Here is a 12758-nt window from a genome sequence, read left to right as displayed (position 1 = left end):
AAGGCCCAGCAGTGCGGCACACTGTACCAGAAGGCCCCGGCTGTAACCATGCCAACTCTTCTCAAGGTCCTCTTTAAAATGCCTGTGTGTGTGTGCGCGTGGCTGTGTGTGTGTGTGTGTGTGTGTGTGTGTGTTTCCCATTAAATCTTACAGCCTTGAGTCACTCAGCCACTCACTCTTCTTTTTAGAGCTGGTGTATAACGCATGATGTATAACCACACCTTTGGCTGTGCAGTGCTTTCAACCGACACACTCTCTCTGGGCTTCAATACAATTCTTAGAATTTGAACATTGTGGTGAGCAAATGTGGTGGTGTTATACTGCTGTCCTTTCATTAGGAAACTGAAGATGTGGTGAATATGCTCAGCAAAAGCCACAAAAATCAAATCAAGCCACTGGCAGGGAAGTTGCAGTCACCTGCCGACCTCTCTGCTGCTCTAGACGTCATTCATTCAGTTATTCATATGATGCAAGGTTCGCCATCCACAGACATAACCAATACACTACTCATGCTATAATACACAATGGTTGTTTACAGATATGAATTGTAACTTTTACTCTTTTACTTTTAAGTCCTTACCCTGTTGTACTGTGTGGCCTGGTTCCTTAGGGGAGACTGAGGCTGATCCTCACTGGGCGCAGTGTAGCCATTTTGTGCTGTACTCACTGGCCCATCTGTCCGAGTCCCTGGAGCGTGTGGGAGAGGGGGCCTTCTCCTGCATGGAGGAATACCACTGTGTCAAGAGCATGGTGGGACTGCTGCTCAAGAAGGCAGAGATGGTTTTCATGAGCCACACAACACAGAGGTCAGACCAGTTGGTACCCACCTCCCCTCAAAACCCATACACACATATATACACACACACACAGGCACACACAGAGTCCGATCTGTGTTGTGCTTTAACAGCATTTATTACTTTAATTAGTTCTACCTTTTGAAAGAATTCCTCAGGGGAGACTATGTAAAGATTGACTGTTTTCCTCCACGTAAGCCAATTTCTTTGTCCTGCTCCATCAGGCCAGTGCTTGTGGTGCAGAAGAAGAAGTCTACTTATTGGCTCCCCTGGTGGTTTGTATTTGTGGGCTGGTTCCTGCTGTTCTCCATCAGCGGAGTGTCCACCTTCTTCACCCTGCTGTATGGCTTTGTCTACGGGAAGGAGATGTCCATTCAGTGGGTCATCTCCTTGGGTCTGTCGCTTTTCCAGAGCATCTTTGTCCTGCAGCCGCTAAAGGTATGAAAGAAGTCCTTCAGCAAACATGTAGACTGAGGACAGTAGACTGACAGTATGTCTTGACATGATCACAGCCATGTTACTCTCAAAGAAGGGTAGGGTTGGGAGGTGGAGAATTGTCAGAATTTCTCCTTTCATGTCAGAAGTACATTTTGTCATACCTGAATGTTCTTGCAACCTATCTCCAATTCAGCTCATGCAGCAGTTTGGTTCTTGGAATTAAAATGAGGAGGAATATGATCATAATTCCTGGTGTTCCTGTATTCAAAGGCTGGTGAGATTATTTCAAAGTGATCACCATGAAGCTAATCCTTATGCTAATATTGCAGGTGATAGCTCTGGCTATCTTCTTTGCTCTCATCCTGAGGCAAGTGGCAGTGGAGGAGACTGAAGAGGTGGAGATGCTACTGGCAGGTAATGTTTACTAAGCAGTTTCAGTCAATTACTGTCATCTACTTTATCATTCACATAGCCTCATGTTCAGGACAGGAGAAACACAAGAAGAATGTGGGTTAGTGAGTAGTGTGTGTTTATGTGTTGTGTTCTCAAAATGCAGCTTTTGGGTTGTTTGTAAGCCGATCTGAACTAGAAAGCGACTTCAAATCCTTTTCCCTCAGAGCAAGAGAGGAGACGACAGCAGTACTCTGGGAAGACAGCGTCCTGATGGGAAGAAGGGGACTGACAACCCTGAATAACCCATTATATGACATGTCAAAAATTAGTTTTTTGATCATACAGTTCATGAAAATTATGGCAATGACCCATATGTATCTTGCTTTTGATAGGCTCATGGTATCAATATAATAATTTAACAAGCTAAAAGTATACTGATATGTGTATATGGTCGTGCACTCTGTTGTTCATCTATCAAAAGAGACCACTGTTACCTATGGACTGTGTAAATATGTGGTTGCATGTATATGTATTTATATCTTTCCAAATATAGATAAAATAGCCTAAATACCCTGGACAAAGTGATTTACAATGCAAGACACTTTCTGTGACATATTTAAATATCTAAACAAAGGGGATACACTAGAAAAAATGATGAACTGACAGACAAAGACCAAATTTGAGATTTCGTCTCAGTTCAAAAACCTCAGCTATAAGTCATCAGTTATAAGAGTAATAATATTCTCATTAGAATTAGTACTTTGACAAATATTGTACATAAAATTAAGCATTTCTGAGTAAGCTCAGCAAAGATGGTTATGGCATAAAACTCTTCTGGAAGCAGTTGTACTGTATAAGTTAAGTTTAAAGCCAAGTGTCTTTAGCTTTTAAAGCGAGTCTGTGTGTGTGTATGTCCGCATCAATCACATCATCTATGTGGGTGCCCACTTCATTATTCATATGAAAACTACACGTTTTACTTTTCACGTTGCTATGAATTACCTAGAAGGACCTGGGTCTAAATCGTATCATCATAATATGAATAGAATTAGTGGGCTGAGGGTTCTCTTGTGAAAGAAGCACAAAAAGGCTCTTTAATATAATATAATATACTGTTTTTAAAAAAAGTAGAAAAAAACTTTTCTTCAGGAGAAAAAGAAGAAAGAGACAAGAAGCAAGGTAAGAAGCATACTGCCGTGGGCTCAAGAGTGAAGCGCCCTGGTACTTAGACTGGCTGGCCCACAACACCTATAGCTCCACTGTGGTCAAATTAATTCCTGCTTATGGACTAGCCTACAGGGGAAAAATACTTTCACTTCCAACAACAGGAAACAAAGTTGTCCGTTGTTTATTTTCAGCCAGTTATGGTGCTAACCTTAAGGATCTATATGGCATTGGTTATCTCTGGGAAAGCTGTCTACCTACACCAAAAATGTCTTGTGCTGCTGGCCTTTGAGCATGCACATACACACTTGTTTATTTAAATTTCATTAAATAACTTGCAAAGATATTTCTACTTCTAGCAGAGCCCTTTCTTTGACAATGACTTGTATTTCTGCTTGAGTATGGAGATTGTGTTCTCCACAGCCATCTGTGATCCCCAGAGTCAAGAGCGACTGGCCCACAACACTTACTACTCAACTTTGAAGTGGTTTGGGGGAATAGTGCAATAGGTACGCATATTTAAGGAGACCGCAAGGGTGGTGTACGGATGATGGTGGGTTGCCTGGGCCAAATTTTTTGTCTTCAGTCTAGCCCTGCACTTACATAAGAAGTATTTCTCTGGCATTGCAGGTATAAAAGCACTACGTACACTTACACAACTGGTGGTGAGGGGAAGGGCAGCAGCATTTTCTTTTGGTGACTCATAATGTACTTACTTGCACTGAGAGACCATTTCTCACTTTTGTGGTAGGGTTCCATTAAATCTAATTTCTTTCAAAAGAAATCTGACAAATGTCAAAAGGCCATTCCTTTTTATGACATCCTGCACATAGGGGCATCAGAGCGTAAAAAAGGTGGGGTCTATTCTCACTGAACCTTTTGTCTGCAGTGATGATGTGTCCAACCAAGCACGACCAATACATTGAAATTATTGTCCTGCAGTAAATGGCCAAAGATTGACTATGAAAGTGAATGAAAATAAGGTCTGTAAACCCAGAATTGCAAAAATAAATGTTCAACCTGTGTATATAAGTGGGTACATTTGCTGGTTCCTGCTGTTCTCCATCAGCGGATTGTCCAGCTTCTTCACCCTGCTGTATGGCTTTGTCGGGAAGGAGCTGTCCATTCAGTGGGTCATCTCCTTGGGCCTGTCGCTTTTAAAGTCCTGATGCTTGGGGACTTCCTACAGGGGCCAATCCACATGCAAGTACTCATAGCCAGCAACCTACCCTAACCAAACCAACATAACAACCACCCAGCCATCCTACGCAGCAGAATACAACAACACACATTATGCAGTAGTGGCATTATGCAGTAATTGTACTTCAGGGTTAGGGTCAGGATAAGCAGTTTTACCTTAAAATAACTGCCTTAAAAAAATTGGGGCGCTATAATGACTTTTAATATGGAGAATCGCCTCCGTGCCATTGCCATACCAGGGTCTGTAGGCAAATGACTGCGTTATGTAGGTTTGCCTGAATCCACCCGGGTTTTAACTGTCTGCTGACCTAGTCAGTAGCTTATTTGCCGTCTTGCTTTGTCTTGTGTTGCACTTGCTTGATGGTTGACTATGTTAGGACAGTTGTTGACTAACTAGTTTGTCGTAGTGTCAAGTAAGCACATTTGAACAGATTTTGAGCCACTAGCATCTCGTTTACCGATTAACAACGGATCTGCTACGCTGCTTTAAACAGTACTGTGTGCAAAATGTAGCATCTTACAAAAAAAAAAAATCACGTTTTATCATATCGCGATTTAATCGCAAATGCAATGAATCGTTCAGCCCTACTTCACAGTACAACATATGCCACATGTACCCGGGGTCCATGAAGGCCCTCCTCCACAGTGCAACATATGCTGTCTGTAGCCCACAAGGAATAAACACATCATCATACCTGCCGAACCATAGAATTTGAACAGGAGGATACAACAACAATGCTGCCTGTGTGAGCATTTCATTGGGGTTTTCTAGCAGGCACCTTCCTTCATCAGTATTTTGTTCAATAGTTAAACAGAGTATGATACTACTATACTACTTTTCTAGAAATGAAGAAACGGAAGTCTGTGGCTCTGTTAATATTGGAATCATGTCCTCCATGTTTGAGAATTTAATAATGGTAAAAACCTTATCTAATTTGATTCTAGCAAATGCATAGAATCAAAGTTCCTTTGACACTTTGGCACATGACCCTTTGAAACTAAGGTTAAGATGCACCTTCCCTGTGAAGTATTTTTTTTTTTAAATCATCAAGGGATTCATGTCCTCTCTCTGCTACATGGGAATAGGAAGTTATGCCAACAGAGCAGTTATTCATGAGGACATTTTTAAATTATGCATGTTCATAACTCACATCACAGATAATGTCATGCAGTATGGAATCCTGCCTGACTGATGGTTGAAGAGGATATTTTATCAAGGTGTCAACTTTGCTCCATGATTATATTCTGTGTTGAAAATATTTTACACAATTTTTCCTCCCTGTGGTTCCAAATGAGAGGATCTAGATCTGAGTTATCTTTAAGCATGCAACGTTCGTGGTACTCAGTTTTCACTTTAGTAGTTGTGTACCAACAGTAGCCATGAAACTAATGCAAGTTCGCCATCTACTGGCAATATTCAGCTGGTACCTCACCTCATTCAAACCTGTATTTGAGTGGTTCTCTCTTTCTGGAATGAGTATATATTCAAAAAGTATTTTTGACCATAAACTGTGAAAAAGATTCAGGCTTTATCTTGGAAATACATTTTTATTAAATCATTGTTTTAGATACAGGAAGGGTTCCTGAAAATGACAGAGTATGAATCTGAGGTCAAAAACTCATATATAGCCATTCCTACACTTTCTACAAGACTTCATAAAATGATTTCAGACCAAATGGGCAGGTTTGCTATACAATAGTGTTTTATATCCATTTGTGAGCACATGGAAGGGTTAGTTTACATTGCAATAGGGCTGATTTAACTACATTATCTCCAATATGCTGTACAAAGGGCTAGATTACACAGTGAGTGAGAACAAAAATCTTGTCACCTTGCGCTTTCTCTGATTTTACCCAGTCTCTCCCACAAAAAAGAGAGTACTCTGCAAAAAGAAAAGGTTTCAGTAGGGATGATGCTTCATGGTGTATTTAAACTTTATCGCACCACTGGACAAGTAATTTGTCACTACAAATTGAATGGAAATAGCAAGGCCACTGATGAAAGATGGAAACTAAGGCAAACTCTTGGCCTGGTTTAATATTCATAAAGCACCATCTGGAAGTAGGACTGCAAAATCGTGGTTTGGTTCAACCGGTTTCAGGTATAACCCCGTATTTCATATTTTCCGGAGACCACAAGCTCCACCCAGATCTGCAGTCCCACTCTGTTTGGAGCGCTTTAGGAAGAAAAGCCTGATAAAATTCACAAGCACTGTCGTCACATCTATCAAATCAAGGAAGATAGATATGCTTGCTGACGAGATGGACAAACACACACAGGGAGGTCCATTTAAACACAGGCTTGGAGCTAAGCGTGTGTGTAGCACACTCACAAAGGAGATACACAATACAAAAAAAAAACTCTGTGTTCTAAGAAATAAATAATCCAGTCAGTTTGACATAAAACCCATTGTCTGTCTCACTATTGAGCTTTGTGAGTGGAGAAGCATGGCACTCATTTTCAAGAAACTTACAGAAGTAGACAGTAATCTATAATTTTCTGTTGCTTTGGATATTGTGACAACTTTGCCAGCCATTAAGAATTCAGACAATGTGTAAACGGGGATTAAAATCAAACATGTTACATGGCGACTTTTTATACAATATAACAATCAAATTTCACCATCACCATTGAGCAGCAACCAATATTCTGAAATACACTGAAAGTTTCAAACATGGAGTACATTAAATAGAAAGCAAAGCTTGGCTTCCTTCAAATCAACAATATGGAAAGCAACCCAAAAAGACCTCACTACACCTAGACCTCTGATGTATTCACGTATATGTATTCAGTGATGTAATTCTACGTCATACATTTTTCCAAGCCGATTCCCTCTGCACTCAGACTCCTATGATTGCCCTTTATCCCTCTTTTCTAATGATAGTTTCACTCCAGCTTGTAACCACCTCTCCACCTGTATACCTGTTTTTATAAGACCAGTCAAACAGGTTTTTCTTGTCTGATGTTGAAAGGAAAAGCCTTTATGTAACCTTGGGGTGTGACATACAAACGCATTGGCCTACTTGCCATTCAAGAAAGAAAATTTGGAACATTAACATAATTCTGGTGGCATTAGATATCTGCGTGTTAAACACTACTTTGAGCCCATGTAGGAAAACATTCACTATATTCTTAGAGGAGATGGCAACATGAGGATATCCATGCATGCTGCGTTATCTAAATTACAGACGCACAACATTTATGTCAGAAAGGCCATACAATACGTTCAAAGTGCTCCTGTAAAAACAGTTTATATATACTTACTTACAAAGGGTCTGTTTAAGTATAAAGTGTAGTTGCAGATATACAATTTATTTCTTGACAATTTAAGTATTCTTGGTCAGTCTAAGCTTTGAATTTGCATTTCAAAAGAGAGAAGACATATGAACCTCCACCAGAAGTACACTGGAACGACCCCAAAGAGGGCTTGGATGAGGTGCGTTTACCTTCAGACCTGTGGTTAGAAAGCAGTGAGGAACAGCGGGAGCCACAGATGAAGGTTTTCGAAAGCTTTTTGTTTTGTTTGTTTGTTTGTTTGTCTTGATGAGTGCGCTGACTTCGATCAGAGATGCAGAGACACGCAGGGACCTGGCATTTAGGTCTTCTTCTTCAGCTCCTCAAAGCGACGGGTCAGGTCATCGAAGTCGATGTCGTCTGAGGCGGCGGTGTGCCCGCCAAGGGAGCCGGCTGGGAGCGTGTCAGGGACAGAGGGCAGCTCCGGGAGGGCGTTGTTGTCGTAGATCTGACCAGAGGCGCTCGGGCCTGCAGAAAGGTCAGGAGAAATGGGGAAATAATGACAGAGCAGTTACATAACCTTTTCATAGGAGTCCTTTTCTACAGTGCCCAACAAATACACCAGCAAAGATGATAGAATCACACAAAGAGTAATAATAAAGTCAATACGCAATTTTTATTTGTAATTCAGCAAGATCTGTTTTATAAGACACAACCAAATATTTGTGCACACTACACAAGTGTGTATTCTAGAGATCAACTGGGAAAAAATAGCCCAAAATCACAATATTTAGCTGTCAAGTTAAGATGTTGTATGATGGTACTACAAAGGATACCAGTTTGACATCACCAGTTGAAACAGATGTTGTGACACAGACTTTTTGCAAGTCTTAGCTAAAGAGAAGTATGGCAGCGCATAAACTGCGTCAACATTGAATTGTGGTGCCTACCACAACAACCTGTGGCTTGTAGCACCATAAGGGCTGCAACAGTACCCTCCATACTGAAGTAGTACGAGGTGTGTCTGCGGTGTTGAGCCTGTCACTGCCATTACCATCATAACAGCTTTTTTCCCCTTATCTGAGAGTGCTGCCATCCTCATGTAGCTTGTGGTCTTGTCTACACATATCCCGTTAACTAACATTTTTTCCCCTATCTGATTTGAAAAAGATGACATCCACAGCACCCACAATTATTTTTCTCTTTACAGGCAACCGACAAAACAATTCTAAAAACACCCAGACCTCCTTACTGAGCATACACATATAACATGTAGCAAGCACATCACGCCATTGTAACCTTCTGTTCGGCTGACCTTCAATACTTGAAAAACTAAATTTCTACCCCACTGCAGTCCTAACCATCATTAGTTAACTCAGTTATAAAACCAAAACGAAAATTGAAATTCACTGACCTGGAGCCTGGGATGGATCATAGGGTTTGATAGAGAATTCATCAATCTTAAGAGAAACACATACAGGTAAGCACAGGAATTTATAAGTGATCTTATACTCAAATCACCATATGAGAAATACACACAAGACAGATGAGTAAGTGAGTTTGACAAACAGGGCATTTGTTGGTTGGTTGGTTGGTTGGTTAGTTCAGTGCAATGTAGAGCAGCCTGTTGGGCAATGTCAGGAGTGAAGTTGAAACAGTGGATGTTCTTCTCACAGGCTAACTAAGGCTTGCAGTGGCAAGCCAATTGTTTATCAATGGTCTGCCAATGAGAAGAGTGGTTAGTTGGTAGTGTTCATCTAACTAAAGGGTCAGTACAGGATAAAAAAAGCAATACTACCATCCTGTCATGCTTTTACTACAGCCACACACTAACCCCGCTATATGCACTCTAAAGTTGTACTTTCTGTATCTATGCTATTAGTCATTGCATGGCAGCTACCCAAGTACTTCTTCCACCAAGAGAAAAACAGATTCCAAAAGCATTCACCGAGATGTAGGATCAGAATTGATGGCAAAAAAAGTAAGAAATCAAGGTTTCAGGGAACATGAACTGGTCTTCCCTGAGAGTTGAAATGGTGGTCTCCATCTGGTGGGTGGACTGGGGAGGGTTGGGGAACTCGTTCACTTACAGACTCGTAGGTGGGGGGGCAGCTGGGCAGCTGGGGGGGCTGCCCCCCTCTCCCTGGTGGCTGGAAGTTGCTAAAGCCATCATAAGCACCAACAGGACCATTGAAGGCATCCTATGGGAGAAGATGGAAATATAAGAACTCCCAAATACAACAAACCTCATTGTATTAGGTGGTGTGTGCAACATGGCATCACAAACAAACAAACAAGCAAATCTTACAGCTCCTTTGGGAGGTGGGTAGTTGAACGCGCCGGGCATGGGCATCGGCATGGGCATTTGCATTGGCATGGGCATAGCAGCGGAGGGCACTGTGAATCCGCCACCACCTCCTCCTCCTCCTCCTCCTCCTCCTCCTCCGCCACCCTTTTTGAAATCACTGTCAACGTCAATAAGGTCAGCCTCCTCCCCTGGTGTGACCTCCGGCTGCATGGAAGTGGATAATAGGAAGACAGAGGATAAACAAGCAGCCCTAGTTTTTTCTAAATCTTAAAAATGGTCAATTTATTAGTGATATCTAAAGAGGAACTAGTAGATTTGAGAAAATTAATCTTAGCAAAACGGCAACCCAAACCTTCCACTGAATATAATGAGAAGAAACTGGTCCTCACCCTGACCATGGCATCAGGCTCATAAGGGACATTGTAGTTCTTGGCAATCTCTATGAGGTAGCGCTCCACAAGGATCTTTGGTGGGGCCTCGACACTCAGTTTGTGCATAAGCTTCAGAAGAAAGTCAAGAGAAGAGATACTGAGCGTTCATTTCACCACCACCACCACCGACATTAAATCAAATAAAAAAACATATTACCAAGCCTACTTCTCTTACCCGGTCATTGACTGTCCCAATCTGATTGTTTCTGCAGAGCTTACCATACTCTTTACTGTATTTCGCACATAGCTGGTCAGACACCTGAATTATAAAAAAAATTGTACCATTTGAATAGCACCATAAACATATCCTACATTTAGAAAGTATAACACATAATCACTTATATATTTACATTTGTATTTAAGCCCATCTGAATAATTAAAACTGTTGTCTGTACTCACAATTTTGAGCTCTGAGACTTCTGACTGCAGTCGAGGAGCGGCCCAGATGAGTGTGGATACGGCCTCCTGAAGGCCAGGGTCCAGCTCTCTGAGGTGGGAGAGATTGACCGAATCAAACCCTGATGTTTCATAGCAGACTACCATACACAATGGACATGCTCATGGATTATCTGCTGTGGCCAACTTACTTCATTGACTGAATGAGGCCAAAGCGGGCTAACAGTAGATCACAGTACAGCTCCAAGATCTCCATAGCCTCCACCAGGTAGTCCTCTCTGATTATGTGCTCTACACGGATTCGGGCTCTCTCATCTTTGCCTGAAGACAAGTAGTCTGCAATCTCTTTCCGAGCTTTCTGGGCCAATTCGGCTGTGGAGGACATTTTAAATGTATGAATGAGGATACTCAACACGGCCACAAATAAGCACTGTATTCAATCAATGAATTACATGGCGTGACAATGTAACTCACTTTTCTTTTTCTCCAGAAGTTTAAGGCGATTAATGACGAGTCGGAGATTTACTCGAAGTCTCTCCGCTTTGAATCCACCCCCAAGCATAATGTACTGTGTGTCGTCTCTGTCTAAGAACAAACATCGGAAACAAAATCAAAGTGTTTTAAAGTATACCAGAAAAGGGTAACATTGACATCATGCGGTTAACAGGCTATTCCCAGTCATGACACACACACACACACACACACACACACACACACACACACACACACACACACACACACAAAACAGGGCAAACAGGATAACGTCACGTAATACCGCTTCACGTCAAAATGTGTTGCTGCCTCTTGATGGCCACCCGACTTCTACACCTTCAGTTTTAGCGAACACTAAGACAGTCAGGAGACCCAAAGCACAAAGCAGAGCTTCACACAACTTAAACTAGTGAATGTTTCGGTCACTTCCGTGGTCAGCATGGGGGATCACCTAGCTGGCTAACTAGCTGGACTGTGTACGGCAGTGTGTGCCACCTGACATTAACTATCCATTTCAAAATTCACGTCATCACCCCTAGTTTAAATTACAACGGAAAACATTATATTATGAATTATATTTTAACTTGGAAATTACACTTCATCGACATAACTTTAGCTCAGTTGCACCAGTTACAATTTGAACACTGTAGCCCTGCTAGCTTTGCTTAGCTATTCTTATCCATGGCAGTCAACTATCTATCCAGATTGCTAATAATGTTCAAAGCTATCAGCAAATCTAACAATACAACAGACTAGCTAATCATAAAGCTTTGGTAACAGTTAATAAACTAAGGACGTTCCTACATGACGACGTTGATGATTTGCTTAATCATACCAAGCTATCAAATGTTAACTACCCGGAAGAGCATAACGTTATGAAACATTAGATTATTCAGACGGATAGCTATCTGCTGTGACGCTATCACCAAATCATACCGAGATTAAAAAACACAAATAAACAAGTACCACATGTCAAAATCGGTCGACATGTTTAAGTTACCTTTGTGTTTAGGTTTAGAAGTAGGCAAAGACACAGCTTCCTCTCAGGCTAAAATGATAACAACTGTTCAACTTCCGCGAAACGCAATGCCCTTACGCATCACGTTTTGTGTGACGCATACATTCCACACCGTTTACGCGCGTGACACAAAAAGGCATACAAATGGTATGGTAAGGGATTCTAGAAATAGAAACCATCACAACATTGTAATCATTTTCGTGATTATAATGGTTAGTTTAATGGTTGCAATGGACCTGGTACTGAACTCTGGTCCTTGATACAATAAACGATTTCCATGGAAACCTATACAAATATCTAATGGAATCAATCTATACAAAGTAACAAACCATTAAATTATCATGGAATTTCTCTCAAAACACACAGTGTGATGAAGACCATTAGCTGATGAAACAGCTGGTGGATTGTTCAACATCTCATTTTGTCTAAATGCCTTTGGCCATTTCACAATCTGTCATGCAATGGTGAATTAGGGAGATGTTAAACATTCAATAATAATTGCAAGGCCTTTGCTGCTGTGGTTGTCTGTAAGATTGCTCATCTTTGAACCTGTATCTATCGCCTGAAACCATGGAGGTACAAGACCTGGAGAGAGTGCACATCAAGTTCCACATCCATTCATTTAATGGGTAATGCTAGCTTCTTCAGCCCAGTAAGTACAAAACTAGCCACAGACATCTTGTTTCATGGTGCTCAGTTTTGGCTTTTGCAAACAACTCCAGACCGATGACCACAGTAACCAAAAGCTGAATTGATTGGCCACACTGATGCATTATTGAATGCAGCCTAAGTGAAACAAACCTTTTGTCACCAGAACAGTTGATTCTAACTGGCTGAAGGTTACCCTCTAAGCTCGACCCTCTGGCTAAACCAGTTCTGTGACACTGGG

At 41.4% G+C, this 12758-nt stretch overlaps 1 protein-coding gene across 2 annotated transcripts; it reads right to left on the bottom strand.

Moving 5' to 3' along the window:
• Positions 1–5573: 5573 nt before the first annotated feature.
• ist1 (IST1 factor associated with ESCRT-III) lies at positions 5574–11934 on the bottom strand. Of its 2 annotated transcripts, XM_080843354.1 has the most exons (11): positions 11852–11906; positions 11135–11205; positions 10834–10944; positions 10551–10731; positions 10363–10450; positions 10139–10222; positions 9922–10032; positions 9533–9736; positions 9315–9425; positions 8639–8684; positions 5574–7752 (listed from the first exon to the last, which is right to left on the bottom strand). In XM_080843354.1, exons 3-11 carry the CDS (start codon positions 10919–10921, stop codon positions 7586–7588), a joined length of 1080 nt encoding a protein of 359 aa, XP_080699480.1. In that variant the 5' UTR covers positions 10922–10944; positions 11135–11205; positions 11852–11906; the 3' UTR covers positions 5574–7585. The 2 variants fall into 2 exon arrangements, with proteins under 2 accessions (XP_080699480.1, XP_080699479.1); XM_080843353.1 differs by lacking the exon at positions 11135–11205 and having other exon boundaries at positions 11852–11934.
• Between the last annotated feature and the right edge of the window lie 824 nt (positions 11935–12758).

The sequence above is a fragment of the Sprattus sprattus genome (assembly GCF_963457725.1).
Source record: "Sprattus sprattus genome assembly, chromosome: 8".
Taxonomy (NCBI): Eukaryota; Metazoa; Chordata; class Actinopteri; order Clupeiformes; family Clupeidae; genus Sprattus; species Sprattus sprattus.
The sequence above is the reverse complement of the archived record's forward strand: the minus strand, read 5'-3'. Positions and strand labels throughout refer to the sequence as shown.